The sequence below is a fragment of the Rhea pennata genome, chromosome Z (assembly GCF_028389875.1).
Source record: "Rhea pennata isolate bPtePen1 chromosome Z, bPtePen1.pri, whole genome shotgun sequence".
NCBI classification, from domain to species: domain Eukaryota; kingdom Metazoa; phylum Chordata; class Aves; order Rheiformes; family Rheidae; genus Rhea; species Rhea pennata.
Genome location: NC_084702.1, coordinates 15722229 through 15738588, shown reverse-complemented (window position 1 = coordinate 15738588; position 16360 = coordinate 15722229). Strand labels below are relative to the sequence as shown.

The window sequence follows — 16360 nt, the reverse complement described above, 5'->3', positions numbered from 1 at the left end:
ATGACAGTCGAAAACGTATGAGAAAAGGTAAAAGCCATGTGCATAAATGCAAAAGTACATGGACAAAATTGCTAGGAAGGGAAGTGCAAACATCAAAATGTTGGTCTGCTTTTCTGGGAGAACTGTTTGCTCCTGCACATTCCAAATATAAGTACTGAGTTAGCAAGGCCAGGATCATCTCTAATCTGAAAGAGATCAGGCATTGTGACTGGAAATTAGTCTTACAGTATGGAAGATATAGTCCACCTTAGGGAGATACAATCTAAACTTTTTACTTGATGGAGGAACAAGCTGTTTCTGCTCTTCCTAAAGCACTCTCCCTTCAGTGTAGCCATGGCTCATAGACACCCATTCGAGCACAGTTTCTTTCCTTTCCCTTTGGCAGATTAAGTGTGTTTGGCCTGGCTCTGCAGTAAGGGCTCCTTGCGCAGAGCTTCAGCTCAGGAGTCTGCTCTCCACAGGCTGAATTGCATCAGACCATGAGACTTGAGTCGCACTGCTCACATTGATGGCTGCTCATGTGGTGCCGCCAATGCAGGGGACAGAGGAGAAAGTGCCTTCCTGCGTGCACCCATCAGACCTGCGCAGTAGCCACTGCCCTCTCATACATGCGCTCCAAGATGCGGTGGATGCTGGCAAAGCTTGGCCGGTCAGAGGGCAGCTTACTCCAACACAGGCGCATCAGGTTGTAGAGCTCCAGGGGACAGTTGTCAGGGCAGGAGAGGACATTGCCGTCCCTCACATAGTAGATGACCTCCTCATGAGCCATCCCATAGTAGGGCTGCAGGCCATAGGAGAAGATCTCCCACAGCACCACCCCATAGGCCCACACATCGGACTCTGTGGTGTAGCGGTTGTAGAAAATGGACTCAGGGGGCATCCAGCGAATGGGAATGGCATCGTTCTCATTCGCTTTGTAATAGTCTGCTGAATACATGTTCCTTGAGAGACCAAAATCGGCAATTTTGACTACCATGTTCTCCCCCACCAAGCAATTCCTGGTGGCCAAATCCCGGTGCACAAACTTGCGCTCAGAGAGGTAGGCCATGCCAGCAGCCACCTGCTTGGCAATGCAGAGCTGGCTGGTGCAGCAAAGGGCCAGGGGGTTGGAGAGACGGAGCCGCGTGTCCAGGCTGCCATGCACCAGGCTGCAGAGGTTGCGCGGGGAGCGGTCACGCAGGTATTCGTTAAGATCCCCGTAGGCCATGTATTCAAACAGCAGGCACATCGGTTTCCCAACAGCACACACACCTGAAAGGAAACAGATGCACCACACAGGACTTTTGGAGAGCAAAGGGAAAAAAAAGAACTTACACCAACAGGAGATTTTCAAGGAATGCATGTGGGGGCAGAGGAAAAGGTGAGGCATACCACCTTTAACCTCCATCAGGTTTCTGCCTTTGAAACTCCCTCAGCCAGTGACCTAATGCTGAGCTCTGTAAGAGATGCTAATCAAATCATGCAGCTGCCTTATTTATCTGTATCTAATTAAGAGTCCAGTTCTAGTTAAATTGGCATTAACAGGAATCTCGCATTTTCCCAGATGCAACTGGAAGGTCATGCTTTCAAGAAGCAATCTTTTTAGTCCTGACTACTGTATTTTTTAATAGATTTTTGTTGTAGTTATTGCATTCATACTGCTATGGATATAGGAGCTACACATATACAGGTAGACTTCAGGAATAATCAGGAAAAGCATTTTCAGGCCCATGCTCAAGAGTTCAATGGTATACTTGAAAAACAAGGACACCTCTACCCCAAATTTCTCTGTGTTTTTGAAAACAGCACATGTAAAAATATGCTTTGCAGAAATTACTTTATGTAAAACATATGAAAGAAAGGGAGAGAGAAAAATAAAGAGATAGAAAGAAAGAAAAAGCAAGAGTGAAAGTGGAAGAGAGAGACAGAAAAGAGTAGAGCAGAGCAGAGGAGTCTGCATCAGTACAAGGCTCCGCTCTCACCATGCAGTAGGACTGCTGTGACTCAAATGCAGCTGATGAAAGTGTGTTCATCTGTAGGAAAGTGTTTGGCTTGCTTTTCTCTAAGTTTTCTAATGGGTTACTCCTGTGTTTCAGACCAGGAAAACCAGTTGTTAGATGCATATAATAAACATATCTTATATGAGAACATGGAACAGAAGAGCCTTTCCTCTCTGCATTATTTTTTCGGGTGTGTGCAAAGATCACCAACGGAATATATAAATTTCCAAACCCAAATTTTAACCAGTTGCAGAAAGCACACAGTGATACTAAACCAGTTTTAGAGGTAGGCAAAAAAAATGTGTTATTTGCATACCTGTTACTAACTTATCTACTACCAAAAGCCAGCATTTAAAGAGTATGTGTTTTCCTTTCTTAGGGCCATCATTTAGCAACTGGGATCCAACTTGTTGTGAAATAGAAAATTCTTTTTGATGATCTACCACTCAAATCTTTGAGAAAAAAATGACAGCTGTTACCGGTGTGATAACGTCATGTCCTGACAAGCATGAGGGGAGTATGCAAAAGCTTTATTGTCTAAGTTGTGTTCAAAAAACATGGCTATTTTGCCACACCCCATAATAAGAAACTATCTTATTTCTGTCCCTTTACCCTTTCCTGATTTAAAATGTGTTGACAATAAACAGGATGTTTATTCCAGTTTAGGGTACTTCCTGCTTTTCTTCTCTGTTGCTGAAGAACTTGTATTAATCCAGCTTTCCCAAAACCAGGATTTATATATTTCCAAACTTCGGGGAGCAAAGTAGGAGTATTTCTCCTACTGAAGTAAATAAAGACCTCAATCGTTTGTCCACAAGGATCAGATCTGCCTACAACTTACAGCAGGATTGCTAGGTGAAGATGGCTATTGACATCTACTTCAGTCAGAAATTGAAAATCTACTGAAATAAAACCCGGTAAGCATTTTCTTAACAGAAGAATGACCTAATAGCAGAGCTATGGAGCCAAGACTTTCTAAAAAGCCCAATAAAATAGGGTTTCCTTTCAGCTGAGAAGGGAGGGGGAAGGAAAAGGCTGTTTTTGTGGTTGAGGTTTTATTTTTCATTTGTGTCATTATGTTTTTATTGCTCGTGCGTGTTCAGATATCATAATAGTAAGTGGGACCCATAAAACTAACAAGACTTGTACTTCTTTCTTTTTAAATACCGACAAAATAAATCACAGCTCCAACAAGCTTCTGTGTTCCCTGTAAGACATTTGTGCCAATGCTATATAAATTGGCAGCATGGTCAGGGGTATATTCTGACACAAGAAGAGGAGGGTTTATTATAATGCCCCATCCTCTTAATAGCATAAAATCTACATTTTGAGTCTTGTGCCAGTATAGAATTCAACAGATCATGCAGTGGCACATAGAGAAGTTTTTCTCTTTTACAAAAGGCATTTTTTTTTGTATAAGAGACCAATATTGCCTTTTGTATTGAGTCTTAGCTGTGCTTACATGTTCAACTCTGTACCCTAAAAGGAGCTCCACCGGATTCATAGAGGGGTATATCCCACAGTAGGACAGCTGTTCAGATACCTAAAAGTTTGACAATATTCGGATTGTCAAATTCTGCCATGAGGGCTGCCTCCCTCTGAAAGTCAGCTTGCATGTCCGCAGACGCTTCTTCCTTTAGCATTTTCACTGCCACCATAGTGAAAGGCTCATAAGGCAGCAGTCCTGGAGCCCTAGAGGGACAATGAAAAAATAAAGATATCAATGAGAGACGCATGCAAAGAAAATGTTTTCTGTTTGTGTTGAAATCACAGGCTGAAAGGAAAAAAATGTTGCAAGTCGTCAGCACTAACTGAAGGAACATGAAAGACCAACCCCCTCACCCCCTTGGGCCTATCTACAAGGCACAATACAGAGGTATTTAACTTAGTTCAGGGAGAACTAAATCCAGTATAGCTCTTTCTGATTACTATTTTTTTTTTTTTTTTTTGTAGAGGTACTTTACCAAGATTGGCTACAAACAGGCTTAGGTAAATAACTGATAGCTTGGGTTAGAGGACATACCAGAAACTGGATGGAGGGCAGCATAGACAACATTGAATCAAACCAGTTATGTCATTCATTTTGAGGGTGTAATGATGAAGCCTACTGAGAGTAAAAAAATAAACATATTTTGTATGAAAATGTTGAAGTAGAAGAGCCTTCTTTCACTGGATCTTGTCCCACACTTTGCACAATGGTGGCACTGGTACATCTGCTATAGGAGTATAAGTAACAATCAGAGCAAATGTGTTCACAGAATCATAGAATCGGTAAGGTTGGAAGGGACCTCTGGAGATCACCTAGTCCAGCCCCTCTGCTCAAGCAGGGTCACCTAGAGCATATTAGACAGGGTTGCACCCAGGCAGGCCTTGAAGATCTCCGGAGAAGGAGACTCCACAACCTCTCTGGGCAACCTGTGCCAGTGCTCTTTCACTTCCACAGGGAAGAAATTCACCATCACGGTCAGGCAGAACTTCCTGTGCTTCAGTTTCTGCCCATTGCCTCTTGTCTTGTCACATGAGACAACTAAAAAGAGTTTGTCCCCATCCCCCTGACACCCTCCTTTCAGCTACTTGTACACACTGATAAGATCCCCCCTCAGGCTTCTCTTCCCCAGGCTGAAGAGGACCAGCTCTTGCAGCCGTTCCTCATAGGGCAGATACTCCAGCCCTGTGATCATCTTTGTAGCCCTATACTGGACTCTCTCCAGTAGCTCCATGTCTCTCTCATACTGGGGAGCCCAGAACTGGACACAGGACTCGAGATGAGGCCTCCCCAGGGCTGAGTAGAGGGGCAGGATCACCTCCCTCAGCCTGCTGGCAACACTCTTCCTAATGCACCCAAGGACACCATTGGCTTTCTTGGCCACATGGGCACATTGCTGGCTCATGGTCAACTTGTCATCCACCAGCACTCCCAGGTCCTTCTCTGTAGAGCTGCTCTCTGGAAGGTCAGCTCCCAGCTTGTACTGGTGCCTACAGTTATTTCTCCATAGATGCAGGACTCTGCACTTGCCCTTGTTGAACCTCAGGAGGTTCCTCTCTGCCCAGCTCTCCAGCCTGTCCAGGTCTCTCTGAAGGGCAGCACAGCCCTCAGGTGTATCAGCCACTCCTACCAGCTTGAGATCCTCAGTAAACTTGCTGAGGAGGCACTCTGTCCCCTCATCCAGGTCACTGATGAAGAACTTGAACAGGATGGGACCCGGTACTGAGACCTGGGGGATGCCACTAGCCACAGGCCTCCAACTAGACTCTGCGCCACTGAGTACAACCCTCTGAGCTCTGCCTTTTGGCCAGTTCTCAATCCACCTCACTGTCCACTCATCTAACACACACTTCGTGAGCTTATCTAGGAGGATGTTATGGGAGACAGTGTCAAAAGCCTTGGAGAAGTCAAGATACACAACGCCCACTGCTCTCCCCTCATCTACCCAGCCAGTCTTTCCACCATAGAAGGCTATCAGAATGGTTAAGCAGGACTTCTCATTGGTGAATCCATGCTGGCTACTCCTGAACACTTTCTTTTGCTCCATATGTCTGGAGATGACATCCAGAAGGAGCTGTTCCATCACCTTTTCAGGGATGGAGGTGAGGGTGCCTGGCCTATAGTTACCTGTGTCCTTCTTGCCCTTTTTGAAGACTGGAGTGACACTGGCTTTCTTCCAGTCCTCAGGCACCTCTCCAGCTCTCCAGGACCTTTCAAAGATGATGGAGAGCGGCCTGGCAACAACATCTGCCAGCTCTCTCACCTGTGGGTGCATCCTATCTGGGCCCATGGATTTGTGGATGTCTAGCCTGCCCAAAAGGTCTCTAAGGCTTTCCTCCTCAACCAAAGGAAAGTCTTCCCTTCTCCAGACTTTCTCCCTCACATCCAGGCTGCGGATTCCTGAGGGCTGCCCTTAGCAGGGAAGACTGCAGCAAAGAAGGCATTCAGTAATTCTGCCTTCTCTGTATCCCTTGTCACCAGAGCCCCGCCCCATTCAGTAGCAGGCCCACATTTTCCCCAGTCCTCCTCTTGCTGCTGATGTGTTTGAAGAAGCCCTTCCTGTTGTCCTTGACCTCCCTTGCCAGAGGGCCTTAGCCTTCCTTACTGCATCTCTACATACTCTGACTGAATTCCCGTAAGTCTCCCAAGTAGCCTGTCCCCTCTTCCATATTATGTGTACTTTCCTCTTCTGTCTAAATGTTCCCCTGGTTTTGTAACGAAGATGACTTACACAATTGTTCTTTGTGTGTCTATGTTTGTGTATGTCTGCATCTAACACTTTTTGAACCTATTAGATAATTTCAGCTGACTTTAACAGGCTGAGGCAGAAGTCTGGGAAACAGCTATGTTCCTGCAAGTTTTGAGGAAAGAGGCGGCTACACAGAAGAGGCAAACCATATACTTGTCCTGCCTGAGGAACAACTTAATACATGAATGCACTCTTATTAGATGCTGGTAAATCTTTACATAGTGCTTAGTTATCTCCTGACATAAATCCATAGGAAACAGAGCTTCCTGACTTAGAGCAATCATAGACTCATTTTGCTTTCTTATCCAAAGGTCATTCTGCCCTAAACACATTGAATTAGACAGACTTGCCAAGGATTTAGGGATAGCTGTTCCTAGAGCACAGTAACCTTCCACTCTGCAAATGTGTGTCAAACCTCTGATAAGCATTTTTGTTGCCCAAACAAGCTCTTCCCAGGGGTCCTACAGAAGCCATTCCCTTGTAGTTCAAGCACTCTACTTACAAGTAACAGCCAAAGCCCACAGAGAGTGGCACCTATTTAAGTTTCATGTTACTACATTGGCCTGACCGCCTTTCTGTTGCTTAAATGCCAGGTTATTTTACTGTTCAGTAGCCCCAAGAGGAGGTTCCAATTTCCAAAGCAAACTTCCAGTTTCCTTGTCATTTACTCCAGACCTATGGCAGTTGCAACAGATGGACTTGGATACTATAAATGTCAAATGTCAGAAGATGGCAGGATGCCCATCTAGAAAGGAATCTCACCAGCAGCCAGAGTGCTGCTGAGACGTTCGGGTGAGGAGGTCCAGCATACAGGAGCAGAGTAATAGAATCCACATTTGTTTGCTACTGCCCCCACTAAAGCAACATGTCTTTTTTCCTCTTTGCTGGGAGTGAGCTTCCAGTCTAGTAAGAGCAGAGAACTCTTCTCACGTACTAGCTGTTGCTAAATCTCAGTGCTTGAGAAAGTCAGCAGTAATACACTGAAGCACCCAGAACAGCATTTAAAAATGAAAAGAGGAGAACATTTATCTCTTCCACACAGACTCATTGTAGATTGCAATTCATCACTGACTAACAGAGTTAGTGCTGTGCAGTCACAGCTTTGGAGGGAGAAACTCACCCTAGGCCAAAGCCTGAAGTACATCCATCCATGTATCCATCACTGAAATCAAGTAGTGAAAACTAACCTAAGCGGAACTTAAATGAGAATAAGCTGCACACAACCTGTTGCTAGACATTAGGCAATAGTGAAGAATTTCATCCACAAGAACTGATATCCTAACTTCAATCCAATTCTTAGCAGATGTGGGAAAATCACATTGAACTGGAATAGAAGGAGTCTTTGTTAGCAGTCTTGGCAGAGAGCTATTGAAGTTGAGCCCTTTAGTGCCCGAAAGACAGCCTTTGCAGAATGTGATAGAGATACATTTGCAGGGGAGTAATGTAAAGCTGCTACAGCTGAAATTAAACAGAATTCATGCTGCAGGCCAGAACATGGAGTATTTTGTAGACAATAGATAATTTTATTTTAGAATGGAGTAACATCAACAGAAATTAAATTAGTTTTCCTCTCTAATGATTTCCTAGAAGCTTAGGCAAAATACTTTACACTGTTTTTGCATTGTGGTGGACTGGACAGATCCTCTGTCCTTGCCTTCTGCCCCATTAATAGATTTGTGCAGCACTTACAGCATTTGGCTTTTAGATACCTGGAGGAATTAGCCTATAGTACCAGTAGAGATTTAAACTCCCATTCTATCAACAAAAGGGTATCTTGCATCTAATTTCTGGTTATACTTTCCTTTCAGAGCAGAAACTGTGAAAAATTGAGGAGTAGCATGAATCTGCATTTTAGATTTTGTTCTGTCCCTCATCTACCTCAATATCATAGCTGGGTAGTTTCTGTTAGACTGTTAAATGATGCATTTAACATCTATTGAGGCTGATAGAGATCTACGCTTACCCTCTCCCTTGAAGAAAATTGTATATGCAGAAAAGTATATTGGCAGGGGTATATTGGCAGCTCAGTATATTGGGGTTTAAACTACCCCAATTCTACTTTTCATTTAAAATAAACTTTTGTGCTATTATTAATGGAGAAAAGGGGGGGGGGGAAGCAACATATCAGGAAGCTTTTGCACCCTGGAGAATACTATACCTTGGGATGGTGTGTTCTTTGTGGCTCAGGAAATGAGCTATGGAAGCATTGCTTCTCAGGAGCTTCTTTTCTGTTATTAATATCTCCATCAAAAGTGCCTCTGAACCCCTTATTTCCAGGTAATATTTAAGCCACTGACATTTGCTTCAGTGTATTACTGCTGACTTTCTCAAGCACTGAGATTCAGCAACAGCTAGTACATGAGAAGGGTTCTCTGCTCTTACTAGACTGGAAGCTCAAAGAATTGGCAGGGGATTTTTTGTGGGATTTTTTTAAGTAAACATCCACACTGTTTTTCAGTTATATTTGAGACAGCAGGTCAAAGAAACACCCTTTGCACTTGAGAAGAAAATGAGGAAATCTACAGCAGAGAAACTCCTGCCATCCTGACCTTTGACTGTCTTTCTACAACACCCATTTGGCCCTGCAGATAACCTTGCCTCTCACATGGATGAAGAGCTGTGACTTTGCAGAGGGGTCTCAGCAGGCCTCCGGAGCTGAACTGCTGACAAAGACTTCACATCCAGGGCTTCAGGCAGTCTCGGGCTGCAAGTTTGGGCTACGTTGCACAGATTCAGCTCTGGGAGAAATCTGCTTGTTAATCTACACAGGGCTTGAAAGCTACTCATTGTGCATTGACTACGTCTGAGGGTAAAGGCAATATTCCCCTTAGTAGAAGATCTTGAACTGGCGACCACAACCCAATTGGGACTGACTTGAGCCAGGTCCCTAATCTTGTTTCAAAGACATCTGTTAAGGTAACTGGTTACTTCCTCATCCTCTCCAGCGGGAATAAGTTCTTAGTGAAAATGGCAGCCTTTCAGAAGCAGCTAGTAAATAATAGCCAGTCACTTCCTGTCCTAACATGTTGCTTGACCTAGGAGTAAGTAAACACTGAATCAGGATTCAAAGCAAGCCAACTGGCAAAGCATTACTGGCACTATGTGCAGTGCTATGTTTACGGGGTGAAACATTATACTAGCAGAAGTAAAGGGCTGCTAAACTTAAATTTGAGATGTCCATTTAACACACGTAGACAAGTACATTTTATCCACCTGAGGCAAGAAGGCAGCAATTTAAGTTGTGATAGCTTTAGTGACCTAGAGGGATGCACAGCTGGTGCTACTGGATGTAGCAGTCTCTTCTGATGTGCCAGCCATCCACAGAAATGTCAGTGGCTTAAATATTACCTGGAAATAAGAGGGTTCAGAGGCACTTTTGATGGAGATATTAATAACAGAAAAGAAGCTCCTGAGAAGCAATGCTTCCATAGCTCATTTCCTGAGCCACAAAGAACACACCATCCCAAGGTATAGTATTCTCCAGGGTGCAAAAGCTTCCTGATATGTTGCTTTTTCCCTCTCTTTTCTCCATTAATAATAGCACAAAAGTTTATTTTAAATGAAAAGTAGAATTGGGGTAATTTAAACCCATATGAAAGGTCCCTACACAACTTTAACATTTGCTTAACCCAAAGCTTTAATGACATCTGAATGGCCTTTGAGAGGTTCTGTTCGATGAGTGAGAGTCATTAGAGTAAATTCTATACAGAGGCCAGTTCAGAATTTCTGGTATAGTACTGAAGTAATATTTGGCACAAAGACTGTGTGTCCTCCTTCCCCTTTTGCAGTGTGGTAAAGATACTCACGATAGGCAGAGGCCAACATTCAGCAGAGTGTACCAAATGCCCTCTTTAGATCTTAGAGAGTCAGATAACCTGGGATGAAGGCTTTTTTGCATCCCTGGGGTGGCATATACACAGCTTCCAGAGCACAGCTGTAACGCAGTACCAACATGCTTTGTTCTTGATTCAAGTTCAAGTCCATTCGACATAGCCATCCAAGCTAACAATCAATCACAGGCTAAGCATCTGTGATTTTCCCACTGTGTGCCCTTTAAACTTTGTTATTTTTAGCTCTCTCTATATTAAATAAAAGTATGCCTGCATTTCTTCCACATCCCTTCATTAAAAAAAAATCTGTCACATCTATTGAAAATGTTCCCCGGCTCTAACAGTGTATAATTCACTTCCTAATAGATATGTCAACAGTACAAGTATAAATATTGGAAGTGTTTGCTCTGGTGACTGCTCCTTGCAAGGAGAGTCCCTTGACTTTGAAGTCAATGGGAGCTGTTCCACCAAGCAGGTCCTGGCCCATGTTAGGACTCCAATATTTCCCTATATTTTCTTTGTCATCACACATTTCTCCAGATATCATGAAAAAAATCAACATTGCAGCCATGCAACATTCTGGCTGCATCACAGACTCATTAGTTGTGAAAGAACAAAGACAAGACAATCCAACCTAGCAAAACTGCACTGCCTGTCCACCTTCTTTCACTAATTTTAGGACACGATTTTCCACGAATGCCACTGTTGGCCTAAGGCTGTTCTGTCAAAATTATAGGCTCCGCTGAGGCTAACAAGAGTCCTTCCATTCGCATCAGTTTAAGCAGGACTCAGCTCTCTTCTGGGTTTTCATCTTTGAAGAAGAGAATGATCTCAGCTCCTAAGAGATTCAACAGAACTGGGATTACAGTTAAGTCCTTAAACCTAAAACAGGCAACAACAGCAGTGAATTCCAAAAAATGCAGACTGAGTAAGCAACAAGAGCAGAAAAAGAGCTTGGTGAGCTGGGTTTTTAGGGGATTTTTTGGTTTGGTTGGATTTGGTTTTGCCAATGAATTAATGGAAACTGGGTCAGGACCTAACTGCAGCATGACACATTGCCCTCTGTGGTAACCGTTGGCCAGTGTTGACTTTGTAATGTAGGACACAACACACTGACAATTTACAAATACTGGAAAATATAAGAATTTCACAATAGGTGACATTTTACAGGCAATACTCTTGGCAAAAACAGGCATGATAAACTTAGCTAAGCATTTACTCCAGACTTTGGTATGTGAGTGAGGCACTGCATCTACTAGACAGAAGAACCAGGCATCTGTGACAAAAAGTTTAGCAGTTATCAACGGAAAGCAGTGAACAACAGAAACAATTAAATCTGAGTTTAACCAATGGTGCTTTTACCATATGTATTTGATTTTTATTTGAATAGTTTGTTTCTCTGTGCAGTTCAGATAAATGAACAGAACATTTCCAGTTTTCAGAAAACAGCTGGCTAACTGCTATTTTTTCACAGTACCTCGAGGAAGGGAGTACTAACACACAGACCTCTTACCTTGCTTGGAAGACTCTTCCAAATGCCCCTTCCCCAATATCTCTCACATATTCAATATTGTTCCGTGGATACTCCAGGCTGAGTAATTTTGGATTGAGAAGAAGGGGCATCCGCTGGTACATAGGGTTGGGATGCAATCTGTCCAACAGGAGTTCAGAGGGCAGAGTGGTGAGCGTTGGCATTTCTGACTCCCTGCAATGATGGAGCAGTTGCTAGGTCAGTGTGCACACACTCTGCTGCCAAGAGACAGCTTTTTGCATCTCCTCTGGGACTGGTTTCTTCAAGAATGGAAAAAGGACGTGCAGTGGAGCTGCTGACAGAGCCTTGCCCCAGGGTCTCACGCTATTCCCCCCAAAACAGCCACCAGGTCAGCTCCGGCTCTGACACAGGAACAACACTGACTTGTGACAGCTTGCTCTGGCATTTCAACGGATGACCTAACCAAGAGCTAGCTGGACTACCTCTCCATCAGTAGTCTGGACCCGCAGGCAAGCTCCATTTCAAAACAGAATCTGTTGCTTTGAATTAAGTCTTCCCTTACCTCTTTTTGTTTTTCCATTGCTTTCGCTGACGGCAGCAAACCAGGGTGACAACAGCAAAGATCACTATCAGGGCAAAGCTGGAGATGATCGAAATGATAACAGTCATGGAGTAGGTAGGGGAAAAGGGAAGAGAAGGGGGGAGATCTGGAGTCTCTCCATTTGGTTTTCTTGTTCCCAATGATAAAGATGCTGTAATGAAAACAAAATCAGAAGGTTATTCTTCTTTTAATCCACAGCCCTTTCCCTAAAGAGCTACTTACGGAATCAGCCTGTTGTCCTGAGATTACTGTGGCATTATAGATAAAACAACATGACTTCGCAAGAGGATCATATTTATTGGGGAGGAGAGTAGGGGATGGCTAGATTTAGAAGAACCAAAATCCCTGCTTGTCTGCCAAACACAAAAATCCAGGATCTACCAGTCACTCAGACACAATCCCAAGACAAGGAGTTCATCCCCAAAATCTGGTAAGGAATCAGACAGTTTGTAAGAAATGTGAGTGGGAAATCACATTTGATAGTGTCAGAAAATGTTCAGATACAATAATCTTTGCGTGGGGAAAGATCAAAGCTCTACACCAAACTATCATGTATCCCACAAGGAACGTGCAGGGAGGATTGTAAGAGCAACGTAAGTCCACAGTGATAATATCCTGGAACACTCCCCCGTCTCTAACAATTTGCACCTCCATGCCTCTATAGGTCCAAATACGGTAAATTACTGTAAAATAGTACATTTGACTAAATACCTTTAGAAAAAAGTCATTATTCAAGTAGCCATTTGCTGAGTATTTTTGATCATTCCTGGAAACTGCTGATTTGTATATGCAATCACTGAGAATAAAAAGAAGTTTTATTAAATTCTTCTTTTAACTGCTAAACTGATACTGACTTGTGTTCCCTTAAGCCCACAACACCTCTATTCTCTGTCCAGATGAAATGGTCTTATTTCCAAATCTTGAGATCCTAAAGATGCATATTTTGATGAAATATGTTTTGAAATAATTGTACTTTGAAAAAAAATATTAGAAAGGCTTGGTTTAAAAAACATAAAAATAAAATGTTTCCATCCTTTTCAGATTTCTTTTTTAGTTAGGATTTCTTTATATTGAGAAAAATAATCAAAAGCAAAACAACTTTGCTAAGTATTTCAGGTGCCTTCCTTAAACCTTGCCTTTTACTTAAAACACATTTGTGGCCCATTCATTTTTCACAATGCAAAATGCACAACAAATTTGCCTTAATATAATCAGGGGCAAGTTAGTCAGTTTCTCTGTCTTCCTTTCCCCATCTGTAAAACAGATACTACACCTCCCAGCTAAAGACGCTGGGTGGCTCTTTGAGAAGAAACAGCATTGGCCAAATCTAAAAGTCAGAATAAATTAGTATGTCATTGAAGTTCATGGTGTGACATTGAGGAGGTCCCAAAACAACAACTGCAGTATCAGTCATAAATTAGAGATGCTTACCATCTCCACAAGGAGAAATGCTGCAGTATTCCCAGTTCACAGATGGGTCTTTTGTGTAACACCAGGGACGTTCGTTTTCACCTCCTGGATTACGGCAATAATTCTCTGCATCAGACAGCTCAGGGAAGACCTGAGGGGTCCTTCTGTGTAAGTGAGGAACCTTGTGGAAGGAAATAAATTGCATAAGTATTTGAGTATAATTTTTCCTGCTGGTATTAAAGAAAAAAAAGGAACAAAGAAAGAAAGAAAGAAAGAAGCAAAATAGCCTTATAGTAGCTTGCAAGAATCACTGAGAATGAATCTTGCAGTGGGAAGGGATATCTCACAGTTTGAACTACCAAGGCTGTGAAACGTCAGCGCAAGAACGAAGGCAACCTCAAGCACAGCTCTCCATTTGATGGGTCACACACTGTTGCGCACCTGGTCACTCCACTTCTGGCAGGGGATGCCGGAAGCTGTGACATTGGCTGTGCCCTGGTAGAATTGGCCATTGCCACTGTAGCAAGTCCCTGGGGAGAAACAACATGGAGATAAGCCACCTGAGACCTCATCCTGCAGGAGGGACTTGCAAGAGTAAATGTCACGTCATTACACGAGAACAAGCAACAATTAGCAGTAGATTTGACATGCATAAAAGACAAAAGCAGTCAAGACACTATTTAACTTTCTGTTCACACTTAAATGATTCTGAGCTCAGTGCTTAAGATTAAATCTGATAAAACTCCAAAGAGGGAAGAGAAGCTCTTGCACACTAATTGATCTGTGTGCTTGTAATAGTCACTGTGTCTATCCATTTCACTGTGCTTTCATGCACAAAATGCATCACAGAGTCATATTTAATGCAGCCAGTCAAAGCAAGTCAAAGACAGCAGGCATACTGCAACATCAGTTTCACAATTCACATCCTGCACATCCTTTATGGGACAGTAGCAAGAAGATACCTAAACTCCTGGAGTAGGTAGCAGAGGGTAGGAATTAATTAGGTCCTATTGTGATACCCCTGTACAGCCCTCATCTTCTTAGCCTGAATATCTGGAGACAAACTGCGCGTTTTGGCACATATGGAAAACACTGAAGGGAACTACAACTCTAAAGAAATAGTATTAGCAATAAAATAGTATTATTTATAATGAAGGATGTTCACATAGCTCTCATTCCGCATCCAAATCTTTAAAAGGCTGCAAAAAAAGGCAAGTAGCAAATCTTTAGAGGATTTTTATTACAAGAATATGCTCTGAAGACAAAAATGTAGACATGATCTGACCTTAAAGGAGAGTTTAATGCATGCTGGCATAATTTATGCAGCAGGAGTAACAATAGATGAGGTATAGCCCCATACACTTAGAAATGTGCTAGTAAATTTTATGGAAACTCTGCTGATCATGAGCTAACATTCTGGTTGTTGTCACGCATTACAGTCCATATATTTAGTGTTGCATTATTAACATTGGTAGATAAATTAGTAAGCCAGAAAGCACTGTCACATAACTTTTTTACACTATATATGTATATATACATATATATATATATGTTCTTAAAATTGCATCCTAGATAATGGAAAACAAGATGTTATCTTTCTGTTCTAAATTAAAGTTTTGAATTTTAAGCACATCTTTTTAAGCTTCAGAAAAGATTTGTCTAAGGCTTGATCCAAGTTTCAGACAAAAGTTATTGCATGCACTCTACTTTATCTGAGCAGATCGTACAGTTTCTTCTGTGGGAGGAACATAGTTGATTTATTTTTTGTAGAGCTACAGTTGTAATAAGATGCCTGTATAGAGTAGCTAAGCATTGTTTTAGGGATCAGTGTAGAAGACAATACTGGAATAAATCAAAAGGCATTATGATGACTATACGCTCTTTACATCTCGCAGCCTTCATTGTATTCATTACCGTATTTATGGATCTTTTACAGACCTATAGCTTTCTGTATTTCCATCAGGCCCAAGCACTATCCATCAGTATGTAGAAACATTGCCATGATGATGTTTTCATTGTGCAAGTGAGTTCACAGGATCTACAATCCTTGTAGATCAACTAGTATGCCAGTTTAGGAGGGACAGTGAACACCTAGCACACTTAGCTGTTCACAAATGCAAAGCAAAATACATTAACTTGGACTCCTTTGACTGGCGTTTAAGCTGCTGTATTATACCTAATAAGCTAACAGCACGCACGTGGCCAGCAACCCTAGCTCTGAAGAGCTAGCTAGGCTGCCCAAAAGTACCAGTGTCTGAGCATTTTAACTGTCTCCTGTTCAAAGGCAAGGAGCACAATTCTTGAAACCTCTCTTCACTGAGCTAATAGCCAGCACGGAAAAATCTTAACCTTGCATTATAATCATGAACTCTGATCTGGTGCTTCTGCCACAAATCTGAAACACCAGTGTGACATCTTTGAGGAGCAATGTAGAGGGATTTAGGAACAAAATTAACATTAGGAAAGCATCCTGGAGTCCACAGAGGGCAGGGAAATGAAGATGCTTTCATATGGATGCTTGCTACAATGGGGAGAAAGGGAATAACAGAGAGTTTTTTGACTGGGCTCTAATGAATAACTTCAACGTGCAAGACAGAAAACAACTCAATTCTTGTGCCCCAGAGCTATGTGCACCTAACAGTGGTTCTCAAGTAAAACAGAGGGCAGAAGAATCACTAAAATGTTATTATTATGTCCTTCTAGTTCATCACTGAACAGTACCTATCTGAGAGATGCCAACCTGAGAACAGACTGTTAAAGCTGAACAAAAAGGTTGCATGTTTGCACAGAACTTAGACGTGAACATCCAAGAA

At 42.5% G+C, this 16360-nt stretch overlaps 1 protein-coding gene across 1 annotated transcript in view; it reads right to left on the bottom strand.

Annotated features, from left to right (window-relative positions):
* Positions 1 to 574: 574 nt before the first annotated feature.
* Positions 575 to 16360, bottom strand: part of MUSK (muscle associated receptor tyrosine kinase) — a 58891-nt gene continuing 43105 nt past the window's right edge. The window contains exons 12-17 of the mRNA XM_062599903.1: positions 13989 to 14077; positions 13569 to 13728; positions 12099 to 12288; positions 11558 to 11749; positions 3523 to 3671; positions 575 to 1251 (exon numbers count right to left, since the gene is read on the bottom strand). Of these exons, the coding sequence (XP_062455887.1) occupies positions 575 to 1251; positions 3523 to 3671; positions 11558 to 11749; positions 12099 to 12288; positions 13569 to 13728; positions 13989 to 14077 (1457 nt within the window). The remainder of the gene's footprint in view (positions 1252 to 3522; positions 3672 to 11557; positions 11750 to 12098; positions 12289 to 13568; positions 13729 to 13988; positions 14078 to 16360) is intronic.